At 46.8% G+C, this 16,022-nt stretch overlaps 1 protein-coding gene across 4 annotated transcripts in view; it reads left to right on the top strand.

Annotated features, from left to right (window-relative positions):
• Window positions 1-16,022, top strand: part of RUBCN (rubicon autophagy regulator) — a 186,231-nt gene that overhangs the window by 56,975 nt on the left and 113,234 nt on the right. For 2 of the 4 annotated variants that reach the window (XM_069212891.1, XM_069212889.1), the window contains exons 7-9: window positions 1,287-1,835; window positions 2,401-2,445; window positions 11,672-11,767. In XM_069212891.1, coding sequence (XP_069068992.1) covers window positions 1,287-1,835; window positions 2,401-2,445; window positions 11,672-11,767 — 690 coding nt within the window. The remainder of the gene's footprint in view (window positions 1-1,286; window positions 1,836-2,400; window positions 2,446-11,671; window positions 11,768-16,022) is intronic. The other 2 variants (XM_069212892.1, XM_069212890.1) reach the window with 1 other exon arrangement.

Raw genomic sequence — 16,022 nt, 5'->3', positions numbered from 1 at the left:
TCAGCAAGTCCATAAACTGTGCAGGGAGAGCATTGAGTGGGAATAGGTGGCTCAGGGGGTGACTCCAGAGGCAGAATATCAGTTCTTTTAGATTCCAGAGGATTTGTTCCTGAACTGCTAAGTATTCTTGTTTGGTTCTAAGCTGAAATAAAGCCAGTGCATTCTCTGGAGACATCCTCACACTTTGTGTCTGGGTGTGACATTCACATCACGAGATGATGGGCCGCGATGTACCTTGAAGCTGCTGACCTGATGCATCAAAAGGGGTTCGAGCTAGGGGCATCAAGCCTGGTAAGTTGCCTCAAAAAGACTGCATTCATGCTGTACACAAAATGTAGGCAAAGAAAACGGATATATTATTAACTGAAAAAACAATGCATAGGTTTGTTGAAGTTGCTATAAGGGACCGTCCAGTTCCACATAGAAAGAGATGATGCCTGAAACTGGATTGAGAGCACTGAAGTACCTAAATGTGTATTGTATCTCGCAGGCTTAATACAGCACTTGCAGGTGCACCTGAGGATGTTGCCTGCAAAAGTGTGACAAAAGAAATTCCCTGAATGCTGCCCGTGGCATAGCGCAGGCCTTAAGGCACTAAGAAAGGATGTGTAGGTATTATTATAAGTGAACCGGGGTATAGAAGATGGTCGCGCCACACCTGTTTCCTGGTGGATTCCTTTCCATCGTGTTGTGCATCATAGAAGGATGACGGAGAATTAGCCACGACCATTATATTTATTGAGTGATGTGGAGGCATTCTATTGGTGGTGCCGAAAAGCGTGTACCTTCACTGCAGGCTAGTGAATTCGTGAGAAGAGCACAACCTGGAAAGGGAGCACAGAGTAGTGTGTGAGTGGAATTAGACAATGATTATTTACATTGATTCCCTCACTGATAGATGAAGAAACTGAAATAGTGCCTTAATCTTTGCGTTACGAGTTTTCCCAAAACCCTAAATCTCTCTTGCAATTGTGCACATTTTCCTGAAAAAGGGTGTTCCAGCTAGCCTCAGACCATGTTGAGTTCCTCTTTTATCAGGGGTTCTCCTTACTGGGCCTGTGGTCGTGTCTTAAGGTTGCTGTGTAACATATATAATTAGAGAGGTGCATGTGGGCCTAAAACGGGTCACATGGCAGATTGGCCCTTGTGGGGAACACTTGGAAAAATAACACTGGGTGAATATGGACATGGAGCCATACCAAAAATGTAAAATATCCAAACTTTTCTTGGACCTTATGTAACAGATCAGAACCATTGAGTGGCTTCTCTTTCTGTTTTCTTTTCAGACTTGAAGAATGCAAATCCTGACAACAGTGCCACTTGCAACAGCCAGTCGAACGGAAACACACTTTATAAGATCTGCATTTCCCTCCCTGAAGATAGACTGCCACCAGACGGTTCTGCTTCTGCCCCACCATTCGTCCCACCATCGCAGAAGGATCTCCTGTCCCCAGTGAGCGCGATGAGTGTGAGCACCGTGACCAGCCACAGCGAGGATCCCTGGACAGGCAGCCAGGAAGATGTGCAGAGTGAGGCAGACGATGGACCTGAGTATTTGGCAATTGGGAATCTGTGCCGGCGCAGGCGGACCTCCAGCCAGAGCAGCACCAGCAGCAGCGGTAAAAGCAGCGTCTCAAACCTCTTCTCTTCCGGCAGCTCCCAGAAGCCAGATTCCCTTGGCCTTAGCAACTCTGGCAGCAAAGGTTCCTCTCTGCTCAGCCTTCTGCGCAGGTCCAGCTTTTCTGAAGGACAATCTTCTGGGAGCCAAGGTGGTATGAAGAAGGGCCACATGCGCTCCCACTCGGACACCAATGTGGCATCTGGGCGGGCCCAAGGTAATTTTGGCATGTTTTGTTTCTTTGAAGGTCCTTGGGGAGAGCTATGTTCTGGGGTTCTCCTCAAAAGCACTAACCCAACTGTTGTCTCAGGGTTGGACATTAGTTCACCTTTGGACCATCTTGCTTAAATTGTTGCCTTGTGAAACCGAATTTTTTTGGCTTGCATGGAAGAAAAATCAGTCCTGGTGTAGGTGTATCATACGGTGTGACTCTAGCCTCAAGCAACAGCCGAGCACCTTGCGGGGAAACCTTTTATTACAGAGGGCGATCTCGAATACGAACTATTCTGCAGTGTTGTAATCCTGATCTGGTTCAGACCATGCAGTTAAGAAGAACCACAAAGAGTTCCTCTGCACCCAGAGATTCATAGTGATCGGTTGTGACAAGATTAGGGTGAAGCTGCATGCTGTTTTTTTTCTAACAATGCTATTTGCACAACTTCCCTTCTAGTTTCGATTTGTTCTCTGCTAGAAGGATGGAAGTTCTGTTGGCTAACATCTTCCTCTGTCTCTCGCTAACTTGCTGTTTTCCCAACTCTTTCCTCCTTCACTGCTGCGCATAGGTGGGGGCAGGAATATCAACGTCATATTAGAAGACCCTGTAGCAGGTTTGGCTAAAACTCACCCTCTACTTTCCTCTTCCCTCCACTTCTCTCCCATTCCCTCTCATTCACTTCAAGTGTAAAGAGCTGGTGTCACAAGTTGAGCATGGCAACCATTCTTATTAAGTTTTGATATTCAAATCCCTAACTAAACGCTCAGCTTGCCATTCGAGATGGAGCTAATGTGTTGTCGAGGGTAAAATGATTGTGGCTGTACCTATTGATTTGAAATATTTTGTGAGAAAAAGCATCAGTTGTTTTTTTCTCAGCTAATCGCATCACTCTGAATTTGATGTGTGTTTCATTGAAATTAGCTGCATTGTTTTTTATTCTCTGCATGAGCTACAAATAACTTGTTTATTCTTTGAATGAGCTAAAAATAACTTTTTTATTCTTTGAAAAAAAAAATAGCCCTCAACCCAGCTGAAGGAGACATGTTTTAGGTTACGGCATTAAATATCCAGAAAGTCTGACCCATAGATCAGCTAAGGACTCCTTCTTACTTTGTTATCTCTATATATGAATGGATGATTCATAAATGATGCAAACACATCAGCCCGATATTAAGTTGTAGATATTTTCGACAGCCACCCAAATAACCCTTCCATAGAGCCAAGACATTGATCAACACACTATTCCATCGCAAATTCACCGATTGTAACTGCCTGTTTGATTGTTTCTCTTCAACCTCCCAAGATATATCCCTTCCTCGCCCTATCTCCTCCGTGCTGGGTAGCCATCAGCTAAGAATGGTGCTCTATCCAAATTATTTTATCTGGTTGACAGGTGCATTAATTGAAGGTTTCACAATTTTCTCGCTGTAAGCCTTGCTTGGCCAGTCAGAACTGTCCAGTCACTCCCAAAAATTCATGCACTCCTTTGAGATTGTAGCCATTCAGCTTGCTTAGCCTCCACGTTGGAACTCAATCACTACTCTTCTGTGTGCAGTGTCATCGCTTCATGTATGCTGCTGGTGCAAATGTTGTAGAAGGCCTTGAACTGATCCTGAGATGCGGATAGTTAAGAAGGCGTATAGTGCATCCTGTAATGCAGAGGCTCAGCATGGAATCTGTGAAGCAGGTGGTAGGATAGACCATGCACTAGATTCTGTGAAGCAGGTGGTAGGCTAGGCCATGCACTGAATTCTGTGAAGCAGGTGGTAGGCTAGGCCATGCACTGAATTCTGTGAAGCAGGTGGTAGGGCAGACCATGCACTGGAATCTGTGAAGCAGGTGGTAGGGTAGACCATGCACTGGATTCTGTGAAGCAGGTGGTAGGGTAGACCATGCACTGGAATCTGTGAAACAGGTGGTAGGGTAGGCCATGCACTGGAATCTGTGAAGCAGGTGGTAGGGTAGACCATGCACTGGAATCTGTGAAGCAGGTGGTAGGGTAGACCATGCACTGGATTCTGTGAAGCAGGTGGTAGGGTAGACTATGCACTGGATTCTGTGAAGCAGGTGGTAGGGTAGACCATGCACTCGAATCTGTGAAGCAGGTGGTAGGGTAGACCATGCACTGGATTCTGTGAAGCAGGTGGTAGGGTAGACCATGCACTAAAATCTGTGAAGCAGGTGGTAGGGTAGACCATGCACTAAAATCTGTGAAGCAGGTGGTAGGGTAGACCACGCAGTGGATTCTGTGGAGCAGGTGGTAGGGTAGACCACGCACTAGATTCTGTGAAGCAGGTGGTAGGGTAGACGATACACTGGATTCTGTGAAGCAGGTGGTAGGGTAGACCATGCACTGGATTCTGTGAAGCAGGTGGTAGGGTAGACCATGCACTGGAATCTGTGAAGCAGGTGGTAGGGTAGACCATGCACTGGATTCTGTGAAGCAGGTGGTAGGGTAGACCATGCACTGGATTCTGTGAAGCAGGTGGTAGGATAGACCATGCACTGGATTCTGTGAAGCAGGTGGTAGGGTAGACCATGCACTGGAATCTGTGAAGCAGATGGTAGGGTAGACAATGCACTGGATTCTGTGAAGCAGGTGGTAGGGTAGACCATGCACTAAAATCTGTGAAGCAGGTGGTAGGGTAGACCATGCACTAAAATCTGTGAAGCAGGTGGTAGGGTAGACCATGCACAGGAATCTGTGAAGCAGGTGGTAGGATATACCAACGACTAAAATCTGTGAAGCAGGTGGTAGGGTAGACCATGCACAGGAATCTGTGAAGCAGGTGGTAGGGTAGACCATGCACTAAAATCTGTGCAGCAGGTGGGAGGATAGACCATGCACTGGATTCTGTGAAGCAGGTGGTAGGGTAGACCATGCACTAAAATCTGTGAAGCAGGTGGTAGGGTAGACCATGCACTGGATTCTGTGAAGCAGGTGGTAGGGTAGACCATGCACTAAAATCTGTGAAGCAGGTGGTAGGGTAGACCATGCACTAAAATCTGTGAAGCAGGTGGTAGGGTAGACCATGCACAGGAACCTGTGAAGCAGCTGGTAGGTTAGACCATGCACAGGAATCTGTGAAGCAGGTGGTAGGATATACCAACGACTAAAATCTGTGAAGCAGGTGGTAGGGTAGACCATGCACAGGAATCTGTGAAGCAGGTGGTAGGGTAGACCATGCACTAAAATCTGTGCAGCAGGTGGGAGGATAGACCATGCACTGGATTCTGTGAAGCAGGTGGTAGGGTAGACCATGCACTAAAATCTGTGAAGCAGGTGGTAGGGTAGACCATGCACTAAAATCTGTGAAGCAGGTGGTAGGGTAGACCATGCACTGGATTCTGTGAAGCAGGTGGTAGGATAGACCATGCACTGGATTCTGTGAAGCAGGTGGTAGGGTAGACCATGCACTGGAATCTGTGAAGCAGGTGGTAGGGTAGACCATGCACTGGAATCTGTGAAGCAGATGGTAGGGTAGATCATGCACTGGATTCTGTGAAGCAGGTGGTAGGGTAGACCATGCACTAAAATCTGTGAAGCAGGTGGTAGGGTAGACCATGCACTAAAATCTGTGAAGCAGGTGGTAGGGTAGACCATGCACTGGATTCTGTGAAGCAGGTGGTAGGGTAGACCATGCACGGGAACCTGTGAAGCAGCTGGTAGGGTAGACCATGCACTGGAATCTTTGAAGCAGGTGGTAGGGCAGACCATGTACTGGAATCTTTGAAGGCGGTGGTAGGCTAGGCCATGCACTGGATTCTGTGAAGCAGGTGGTAGGGTAGACCACGCACTGGATTCTGTGGAGCAGGTGGTAGGGTAAACCATGCATAGACCATGCACTGGAATCTTTGAAGGCGGTGGTGGGATAGGCCATGCACTGGATTCTGTGAAGCAGGTGGTAGGGTAGACCACGCACTGGGATCTGTGGAGCAGGTGGTAGGGTAGACCACGCACTGGAATCTGTGAAGCAGGTGGTAGGATAGACCATGCACTGGATTCTGTGAAGCAGGTGGTAGGGTAGACCATGCGCTGGATTCTGTGAAGCAGGTGGTAGGGTAGACCATGCACTGGAATCTGTGAAGCAGGTGGTACGGTAGACCATGCACTGGATTCTGTGAAGCAGGTGGTAGGGTAGACCATGCACTGGAATCTGTGAAGCAGGTGGTAGGGTAGACCATGCACTAGAATCTGTGCAGCAGGTGGTAGGGTAGACTATGCATAGACCATGCACAATTAGGTGGTAGGGTGGACCATGCACTGGATTCTGTAAAGCAGGTGGTAGGGTAGACTATGCACTGGAATCTTTGAGGCAGGTGGTAGGGTAGACCATGCACTGGATTCTGTGAAGCAGGTGGTAGGGTATACCATGCACTGGATTCTGTGAAGCAGGTGGTAGGGTAGACCATGCACTGGAATCTGTGAAGCAGGTGGTAGGGTAGACCATGCACTAGAATCTGTGCAGCAGGTGGTAGGTAGACCATGCACTGGATTCTGTGAATCAGGCGGTAGGATATACCATGCACTAAAATCTGTGAAGCAGGTGGTAGGGTAGACCATGCACTGGATTCTGTGAAGCAGGTGGTAGGATAGACCATGCACTGGATTCTGTGAAGCAGGTGGTAGGGTAGACCATGCACTGGAATCTGTGAAGCAGGTGGTAGGGTAGACCATGCACTGGAATCTGTGAAGCAGATGGTAGGGTAGACCATGCACTGGATTCTGTGAAGCAGGTGGTAGGGTAGACCATGCACTAAAATCTGTGAAGCAGGTGGTAGGGTAGACCATGCACTGGATTCTGTGAAGCAGGTGGTAGGGTAGACCATGCACTGGATTCTGTGAAGCAGGTGGTAGGGTAGACCATGCACGGGAACCTGTGAAGCAGGTGGTAGGGCAGACCATGTACTGGAATCTTTGAAGGCGGTGGTAGGCTAGGCCATGCACTGGATTCTGTGAAGCAGGTGGTAGGGTAGACCACGCACTGGATTCTGTGGAGCAGGTGGTAGGGTAAACCATGCATAGACCATGCACTGGAATCTTTGAAGGCGGTGGTGGGATAGGCCATGCACTGGATTCTGTGAAGCAGGTGGTAGGGTAGACCACGCACTGGGATCTGTGGAGCAGGTGGTAGGGTAGACCACGCACTGGAATCTGTGAAGCAGGTGGTAGGATAGACCATGCACTGGATTCTGTGAAGCAGGTGGTAGGGTAGACCATGCGCTGGATTCTGTGAAGCAGGAGGTAGGGTAGACCATGCACTGGAATCTGTGAAGCAGGTGGTACGGTAGACCATGCACTGGATTCTGTGAAGCAGGTGGTAGGGTAGACCATGCACTGGAATCTGTGAAGCAGGTGGTAGGGTAGACCATGCACTAGAATCTGTGCAGCAGGTGGTAGGGTAGACTATGCATAGACCATGCACAATCAGGTGGTAGGGTGGACCATGCACTGGATTCTGTAAAGCAGGTGGTAGGGTAGACTATGCATAGACCATGCACTGGATTCTGTGAAGCAGGTGGTAGGGTAGACCATGCACTGGAATCTTTGAGGCAGGTGGTAGGGTAGACCATGCACTGGATTCTGTGAAGCAGGTGGTAGGGTAGACCACGCACTGGATTCTGTGGAGCAGGTGGTAGGGTAAACCATGCATAGACCATGCACTGGAATCTTTGAAGGCGGTGGTGGGATAGGCCATGCACTGGATTCTGTGAAGCAGGTGGTAGGGTAGACCACGCACTGGGATCTGTGGAGCAGGTGGTAGGGTAGACCACGCACTGGAATCTGTGAAGCAGGTGGTAGGATAGACCATGCACTGGATTCTGTGAAGCAGGTGGTAGGGTAGACCATGCGCTGGATTCTGTGAAGCAGGTGGTAGGGTAGACCATGCACTGGAATCTGTGAAGCAGGTGGTACGGTAGACCATGCACTGGATTCTGTGAAGCAGGTGGTAGGGTAGACCATGTACTGGAATCTGTGAAGCAAGTGGTAGGGTAGACCATGCACTAGAATCTGTGCAGCAGGTGGTAGGGTAGACTATGCATAGACCATGCACAATCAGGTGGTAGGGTGGACCATGCACTGGATTCTGTAAAGCAGGTGGTAGGGTAGACTATGCATAGACCATGCACTGGATTCTATGAAGCAGGTGGTAGGGTAGACCATGCACTGGAATCTTTGAGGCAGGTGGTAGGGTAGACCATGCACTGGATTCTGTGAAGCAGGTGGTAGGGTATACCATGCACTGGATTCTGTGAAGCAGGTGGTAGGGTAGACCATGCACTGGAATCTGTGAAGCAGGTGGTAGGGTAGACCATGCACTAGAATCTGTGCAGCAGGTGGTAGGTAGACCATGCACTGGATTCTGTGAATCAGGCGGTAGGGTAGACCATGCACTGGATTCTGTGATGATGGTGGTGTAGGCGTCTTACAGTGAGTTGCTGGGCTGCAAATGTTGTAAAGTGCTCGTCACTGGATGGTTAGGCTGCAAGTCGTGTGGGGAGCATTCCACTTCATACTGATAATTTTAATTTGCAGCATGTAATTTTCACCATCCCCCTACTAGGCCTCTTAAATATTTCCTTGCCTACTGATTTAGCTGTTCTCAGCTTTGTTGAATTCCTTACTTTGAACGCACAAACTTCCACAGCACTTCCAGGGATATTCAGTTAGCCCAGTCATCACATTTCTTTTTCATGTCGTATCCAAGCCTTTGATGCATCTCCAACCAAAGTCCTACTAAAACTTATTTCATTCTGAATGTCTTACTACTGCACAATAGGCATCCGTACGTCTTCCTTCTTGCTCTTGACACCTCACAACCCCAATTCAAAATTTACAGCCACATCCTGTCTCGCATCCTCCCCTCGCCTGCATCTGTTAAAGTAAATAACATTGGCCTTTATAGGAAATTAGCCTCCACCAAACGGATCTTCAGACCAACAGTGCACAGAGCAGCAGCCCCCAGCCTAGCTGGTGAGACATCTGCAAATAGCATCTCTGTTACAGCACTTTTTTTTTTTTGTTGCTATCGTCAACCCTTCTAGCACACTTTGCCTATTTTCTGTACTGTTCCAATGACTTTACTTAGCCAAAGGCTTTGACAACTTCACTTCTCATCCCATAGAATTGTGTTTTCTGTCAATCTCAACACTAACTTAAAGTACCACCAATATCTCCACCAATACACCACTAAGGACGTTGTGCACCCCCAGCAGGTGCATCGCTAAGAGCAGACAGCAATTGCTCCCAGAAATGTTATTTGAATCTCGGTCACACCCAGAGTGTAACATAACCTCATAAATTAATACTTTATTTTTTAACTTATGCACAGTAAAAATTAGCGAGCATACTTGTACCGCACAATTCGAAAACATAGTAAAGAGAGTCAATTTTACTATAAATCTAAAAAAAGTGAATGTTTATTAGTGAAAAACGGAAGAAGGAGGTGGACATTTACTCTATAAACATCTATACAAATACAAAAAAGGAGGAAGGGGTCACATTTAACATTAAAACATGCATTATAAAAAAGTAAAATATAAACAGTTGCAAACATTTGTAAAGCCACAAAGCCGTGTGAAGAGTAATTTTAGGAGAATGCCTAACATACCACCATCCGTACCTCATCCAGGGCAATGGTGTTTCCTGGAACACAGGATCATGGGTCCCACGTTTAATCTGATGACCCAGGAGTGTCTGGGTTCAGACTACACACCTCCCTATTTTAATAAGAAATTGACACCTTACTGAAGAGGAAAAAAACAAGTAAGAAAAGTAGATAAACATTATACAAGAAAACAGCAATGAAAAAATAGCACAGAGAAATCCCCAAGGAAACACCTAAGGTTTTGCATTTAAGCTATAAAAAAGAAAAAAAAAGCTTTGTTTCAATCCACCACAAAATCTTAGAAACCGTACAGTGTGTGTTTAAGGAATTTGTAAGGTTTTATTGAATTTTAATAAGTCCTAAAATATTTCAGTTAATTAAACTGAATTCGCATACATTTTTTTACATATTTAAATGAATCCAAGAGACTAAGAAGAACTTGGAATTTAATAGTTTGGCATGTCATACCAGGCAGCCTCCTAGAATCTCACCAACACGCAGACACTAGATGCCCCAAGAAACAGAAAGTGCAGCAGCCTTGCCAGAGGAACAGCTGATGAAATGACCCATCTCACAGGGACTCACAAATGATTGCGTTGGCTCTGCAGGCCACATTATCAATCTAGAGCTTTCTTCCCTCATCCCAGCATGGAGTTGCCAGGGCAACGCAATCACATCTATCACATCAGTCTATTTGACCCCACTCACCCACCTGTTTACTATGAGCAACATGTGTTTGTCCTTTGAACTTATTTTGTAAACATTTTTACATTGGCCTGCTTATAGAATACTCTATGTAAACACGACTAAATAACATCCTTCACACCTCAAATCTTGGGATGCTGGGCCTTGTGCGCCAGAAGTAAGGGACATAAGACGATTTTAATTCACTCATGTAGGGACTCAAATCAGGTGATCTGATGGTGCTGAACGGTGCCTTATGTTGGTAAAATGTACTTATGAGCGTTTTCTTCTAACTAGATTTAGGCATGACCTTTTCCACCTCATGTCCCCCTTTCCAAGGGGGAGGCACTTTGGCCATGTACTTGGCCCCTGTGGCTGTGATAATTTACCCCCGCAGGACACCCTGCACTTTATAATGCTCTGCAGGCCCTAGGAACGTTTACCTTATTCTGCTTCTAAAGAAAATGAACTGTTCCCAAGTTTGCCCTTCCCTCTGGTTTTTCTGCAGTTGTTACACGAGAAAAACATTTTTTCTGTGTGGTGTTTTTTTAAAACCTGCCATGAGTGTGAGGAATGCCATCTTATAAACTGTGTTACCCTTTATTGGATAATGTGTTTTACCTTGTAGTTTAAGATTTGTAATTTCTTAGATGCGATTTGCATATTTTAACCTTGGGTTTTTGGTATGGCTGCTTTTATGGTTTGCACAATGAACCGAATAAAGCTTGATTTGATCCCATGGTACTAGAGGTAATAGGCCTGCAGAGCTTCGAAAGTATGTGGAAATGACTGAATATTTAATTCCATATGTATTGGAAGTAAATGCTGTGCGCGTCACACCCATACATCTCACCGCTTAAGCATAACGTGTTGCACTGCATGTGATCTGCACTGGTAGGACAAGAAGTAGCAGTTTTAGCAGCAAATTTGTGTTGCAGACATCACCTCACTGCAAATTGCTTACCACATGACCCTTTCATTCAATCCCCAGGTCCAACCATGTAATTGGCGGGGAATATTAAAGACTATTTGATGTGATCTACCATTGCTTTAGACATTGTAGTGCGACAGGTTTTGAAAAAGAAGTTGGTGATGCACAATAAAACGGCATGCCCGCGCCTGCTGCTCACACTTTGGTGAAACCATTTGAAGAGAGGTTAGAGCAGACTGGCTGCGTATGTTTATCTCTGGTACAAGTTACATATTCTTCATAGGTGACCAGTGAGCTGTTTACAATTTGTGCAAGAAACTGTACTGTTGACTTGCTTGTGAGCTTCACATACCCTTTAAGCTCTACCTGCTTATTGTTGCTAAAAGGAATGTGCATGTGTGCAGAACTGTGCCAGTTAGAGCCCCAAAGCTGCATGCAAAGCTGCAGGGGGTCCATGTGCATGCGTGTTACTCCCATCTACTCCCCCTGTTTGCCCCTTTTTTATCACCGAATCATTATCAACTGCTGAGTCCGACCGTCCTTCCCTACCTATGCAACACTAACACTTTTTATGGCGGTTTTGGGGGTTCTGATTTTTTTTTTTTTTTTTGTAGAATCCAACGGGGAATTTTCAAAGAAGAAAATCGGTGTGTCCTCCAGTGCTCAGAGCAGTGATGCTAACAGCGCAAACTTGCACTGCATTCAGCGTGGTAAGCATTAATCTGCAGGACTTAACAGTCTCTTTCCTTACTGCTTTGTCTCTTATTTTCAAGAACACTCTTGTGGTGTGAAGTTGGATCCTTCATATCCAAAATACCAGAGGCATGAACAGTTGTTGATCCTGAATGGGCTGGTACTAATGGCTCTCAGTTTACTGCACATCAACTGCTGAGGCATCTACCCAGGTTGTTTTCTTTGCTAGAGAAGACTCGGATCAAGGGGCATTTTTTATTACTATGTTTGCAGCAGTAGCTCACATTGTACGTACTGCAGTGCCTGAAGCACGTGTGCACGCCAACGAGAAAATCATAGATTTGCACAAGTCATGGCGTTAACATAATCTGTTGATAATGGTTGACAATATTTTGTAATGCCTTCACTTGACATTGCTGGTTTTGAAGACGTCTCATGTCAATGTCATTTTCTTCTCAATTGATTTTAGTCGCGTGTGTGATTGCTTGCATGTGTGCGTGCGTGCATTTGTGTTTGTATGTTTGTGTGTGTGTGCGTGCGTGTGTGTGTGTGTGTGTGTGTGTTGGGTTGTTCTTGCAACATATCATTGTGATGTAATCAAAATCCTTTAAGATGACTGGCCATGGTGGATTTCTCATGTTAAACAAGCTCACTGTTGGCAGTTGTGAAAAGACTGTATTTAATTCTTGTATTTTCAGTGAGGACCTTGCTTGTGGAAGACTAGTATGGCAGATGTTGAGCTAGTCGTATCAAGTACACGTGGATTTCTTTGTAAATAAATAATGGTCAGTGTAGGTTGAAAGTCCCTGGCACAACAGCCATATGCTGTTCTGTTATTTATTTCATAAATCTGACAGACCTGGTATGTTTTCCTGCACAGGTGGCCCAGGCATTGCTACACAGCAGGGTTCTACGCTGCTGAGCGGTAGTGGTGCACCTGACTCGTAACTTCCCGTAATGTTGAATACAATTCCCAAGACCAGGCCAAACACATAACTAACACTTGGTGGGAGGTGAGTTGTAGTCCTTCTTACCTCCACCCCAAGTTGGGAGGATTTCCAACTAGATCTCCCTGATAAAAATTGTCTAGCGTATCTTGACTAACTTGTCACCATCTTCCTTGCATCAGCCATTATAACCTATAATATAAAAGGAGGAATGCTTACAGAAAAGTCTGACCACTGGCAATCACTCAGGAAAATATTCAAACCCATAGTTTTCACCCACTGTGCTACTATACAAAGGCATGCCTTATGGAAATCAGGGATGACCCTGTTCCTCCTGGGAACAACCCATTCCACACTGGCTGGCGAGGCCTCCTCCAGAAGGGAACACAGGCAACCATAGACCCGTTTCGGCCTTGGCAGGCCTCGTCAGTGAGGTATAGCTTGGATCTATGGCACATTAAGCAAGGGACTAATTTCTGGGCATACTCCTTGCCACTTGGGTGGGAAGCCATTTTAAGCCAAGTGTTTCTGGGTGTGAATTTGTATCTGCCTCGATAGCACAGTAATAGTTCTTTTGATCACCTCTTTCAATGGATGACATCAGTTAGTGACCTGAGAGAAGTAACGCATACAACGGGCAGTGACAGAAGGCATTGCCACTGCAATAAAACATAGCAAAGGAGATGGGGTGCCCTGTTATGTTATGTTACCCAACTTTATCTAGTGCATGTACCCGAAAAGGTCTTATGACGTTGGAGCAAAAGAAACATTACAGCATTGTGCACTCCAAGCTGGTTAATCATAGGCCAGTCTCGAGAGGCAAGGTTTCAAGTGTTTCCTGAATTTCGAGTGGCAGGGAGCAGACCTATTGTCAAGAGGGAGTTTGTTTGAGGTGGCACGTTCTGGTTGGCTGCGGCAAGGCCCCAGCCTGGCAGAATCTTACCACTCCCGTCAGGGGTGGGTGGTTACACTCACTGTATAATGTGCGCTCACCCTTGGGTAGCTTGGCACGGAGCAGTCAGGCTGATCACAGAGGCAAAGTGTAAAGCAATGGCACCGCACTTCCCACGTTGAACAGCACAAATGAGACTTCACACGCCGTGTAGGTGTTTAAAGATTGTTTTCTCAATACACATTGTCAACACAGCATAAGTATCAAGGACTTCTAGGCATAAATCACATTTAATCATGGTATTCACAACTGAGATGAATATTGTGAACAACACCAACGACAGTATGTACATACCAGAAAACAATATGTTCCCTCCCCGCATCCTCATGCTGTGCCAAACCTTGTCAGCACAAGTCCCAACCTATAGTTTATCAATTTTGATGTAACCCTTAAATTCAGGGAGCACCCAGGTTCCCAAAGCTAGCAGCAATATGTATATACAAGGGTTGTACACTTACACATAGCTCTGCAGCCTAAGCTGCACTAGTAAATTGTAATTGCCAAACTCACAACGAACGTGACCAGCAACACCCCAGTGCTGCCCTCACATTCACCCGCACTTACTCCCACACATCCACTCTACACCGCCAGATGGTGCCGCGGATATCAATCGGCTCATGTGCACACACACACACACACACACACTTGTACGCATGCACTCGTGGGACCCCGACGCAGTACCCTGATTTCTGGCTAATGGATGCCACTGTGTTTGGAGGGACAACCAGGTTCCAAACCACCGACCCACCAACTTTTGTTGTCCTGCCCCACCTCAAACTATAGATTGCATCAACCTCCCCTCTGAATACTAGGCCACTGTTGGCCCTAGTCACACTACGCAGTATCCCGGGTACAAGATGGGAGGGGGCAGGAAAAACAACAGACTATCTGGAAACAATTAGCAAGGGGACAGTTGGGCTCCCAGTAGGAAGTTCACTCAGAGGTCTGCAACACACAGGGGTAGAGTTACTGGGACCGTCTGTTAGCCAATGTGGTGCCCAGCTCCTCCAGACAGTCAGTGTTACTAAATTGTTGGAAGGTTTGGCGCATGCAGAACAGAGGTGCGCAATCCGGGCAAGTTGACTTGAATCGCCCTTGGCAATTCCGGTTGTACACAATGAGTCCATAGGTCAGTGCTCCCTTTACAAGGAAGCGCTGCATCCGGGGCACAAAGACTCAAGTTGCACCAGACAGTTCCACTCGTACATGAAAAGTGCTCAGTGCTGTACCTCCACGAAAATAAGGCACAACATCAGGGCCTCAATGACCTGAATAAGCCCTAACCATACAATAATTCCAAATGTGGTACCTCCTCGGGAGGAGGCACTAGTCTGGTGCGTGAGGCCTTGAACCGCACCAGACACTCTGGACGCTCCCATGAAGAAAGAAAATCCTGCACCTCTCTGGAATGAGGCACAGTGTCTAGCGATCGATGACTTGAGTCGGTCTAGACCCTCTGGTCACACAAGCAACTTCGTTTCCATACCTCTCAGGACTGAGGCACAACGTCTGGTGTGCAATGACTTTTAGTCGTACCAGGCTCCCAGGTCACACACTTCGACGCGAGTTCAGCCGTACTATGAGGCGGTGTATAGCACAACTACAGTAGTACCCCCACCTCCGAGGATCGCAACCTATGAGCAGGGCACAGCACGCAATGCACGTGCAGCCGAGGAGCACACAAGAGAAATAAGACTCACTTGACAACAGCGGGCCATGCGGGGTCCTGCAACGGGTGATCCCCACTCACACCATAACACATCTCGGCGTGCAGTGGTCCCGACGATGAAAGGATACTCACCTGAAGTTTGGGCAGTACTTGCAGGCTGAGCATCAGATAACTCTGGTCTCCAGACCTAATATTCACGCTGCTGCTGCCCGGTGGAGTCCAGCATACAATGTAGGCACACAAGAGGGCACCGCTCTCCAGATGGTACTGGCAGACAATATAAATACCTTGCAGGAGGTCTTTGATGTCCCTGAGACCTCGTCAAAGAACAAGGGGCAACCAACATGACCTTGGAGAGCACACTTTGGGTTGCAGTACAGCAGCAGGCAGTCGGCTAAGGCCAGCCATAATACAGGAAGGGTGCGTAGATCCCTTCCTCGAATAGTTATCCTCCTGTGCACAACAGATTCTTCTGGCAGTGTGCACCACGCGGTCTAGCATCACCGGTCCCACTCACCGTAGATGCATCTCTGCCTTGCTGAAGGATAGTACCCCTAGTTGTACTAAAGTGTGCCTTTGAAGGTATGGGTTGCGCCAAGGGTTCTCCTTTGAACCACAGATGCCTCCCCCATATTTCCTCCCCATCCGCCCGAGGACATGGAATGTAGATTTTTATCTTTAGTGGGGCCCTGCTCTGGCTCAGA

Source organism: Pleurodeles waltl, chromosome 11 (genome assembly GCF_031143425.1).
Source record: "Pleurodeles waltl isolate 20211129_DDA chromosome 11, aPleWal1.hap1.20221129, whole genome shotgun sequence".
Taxonomy (NCBI): domain Eukaryota; kingdom Metazoa; phylum Chordata; class Amphibia; order Caudata; family Salamandridae; genus Pleurodeles; species Pleurodeles waltl.
The sequence above is the reverse complement of the archived record's forward strand: the minus strand, read 5'-3'. Positions and strand labels throughout refer to the sequence as shown.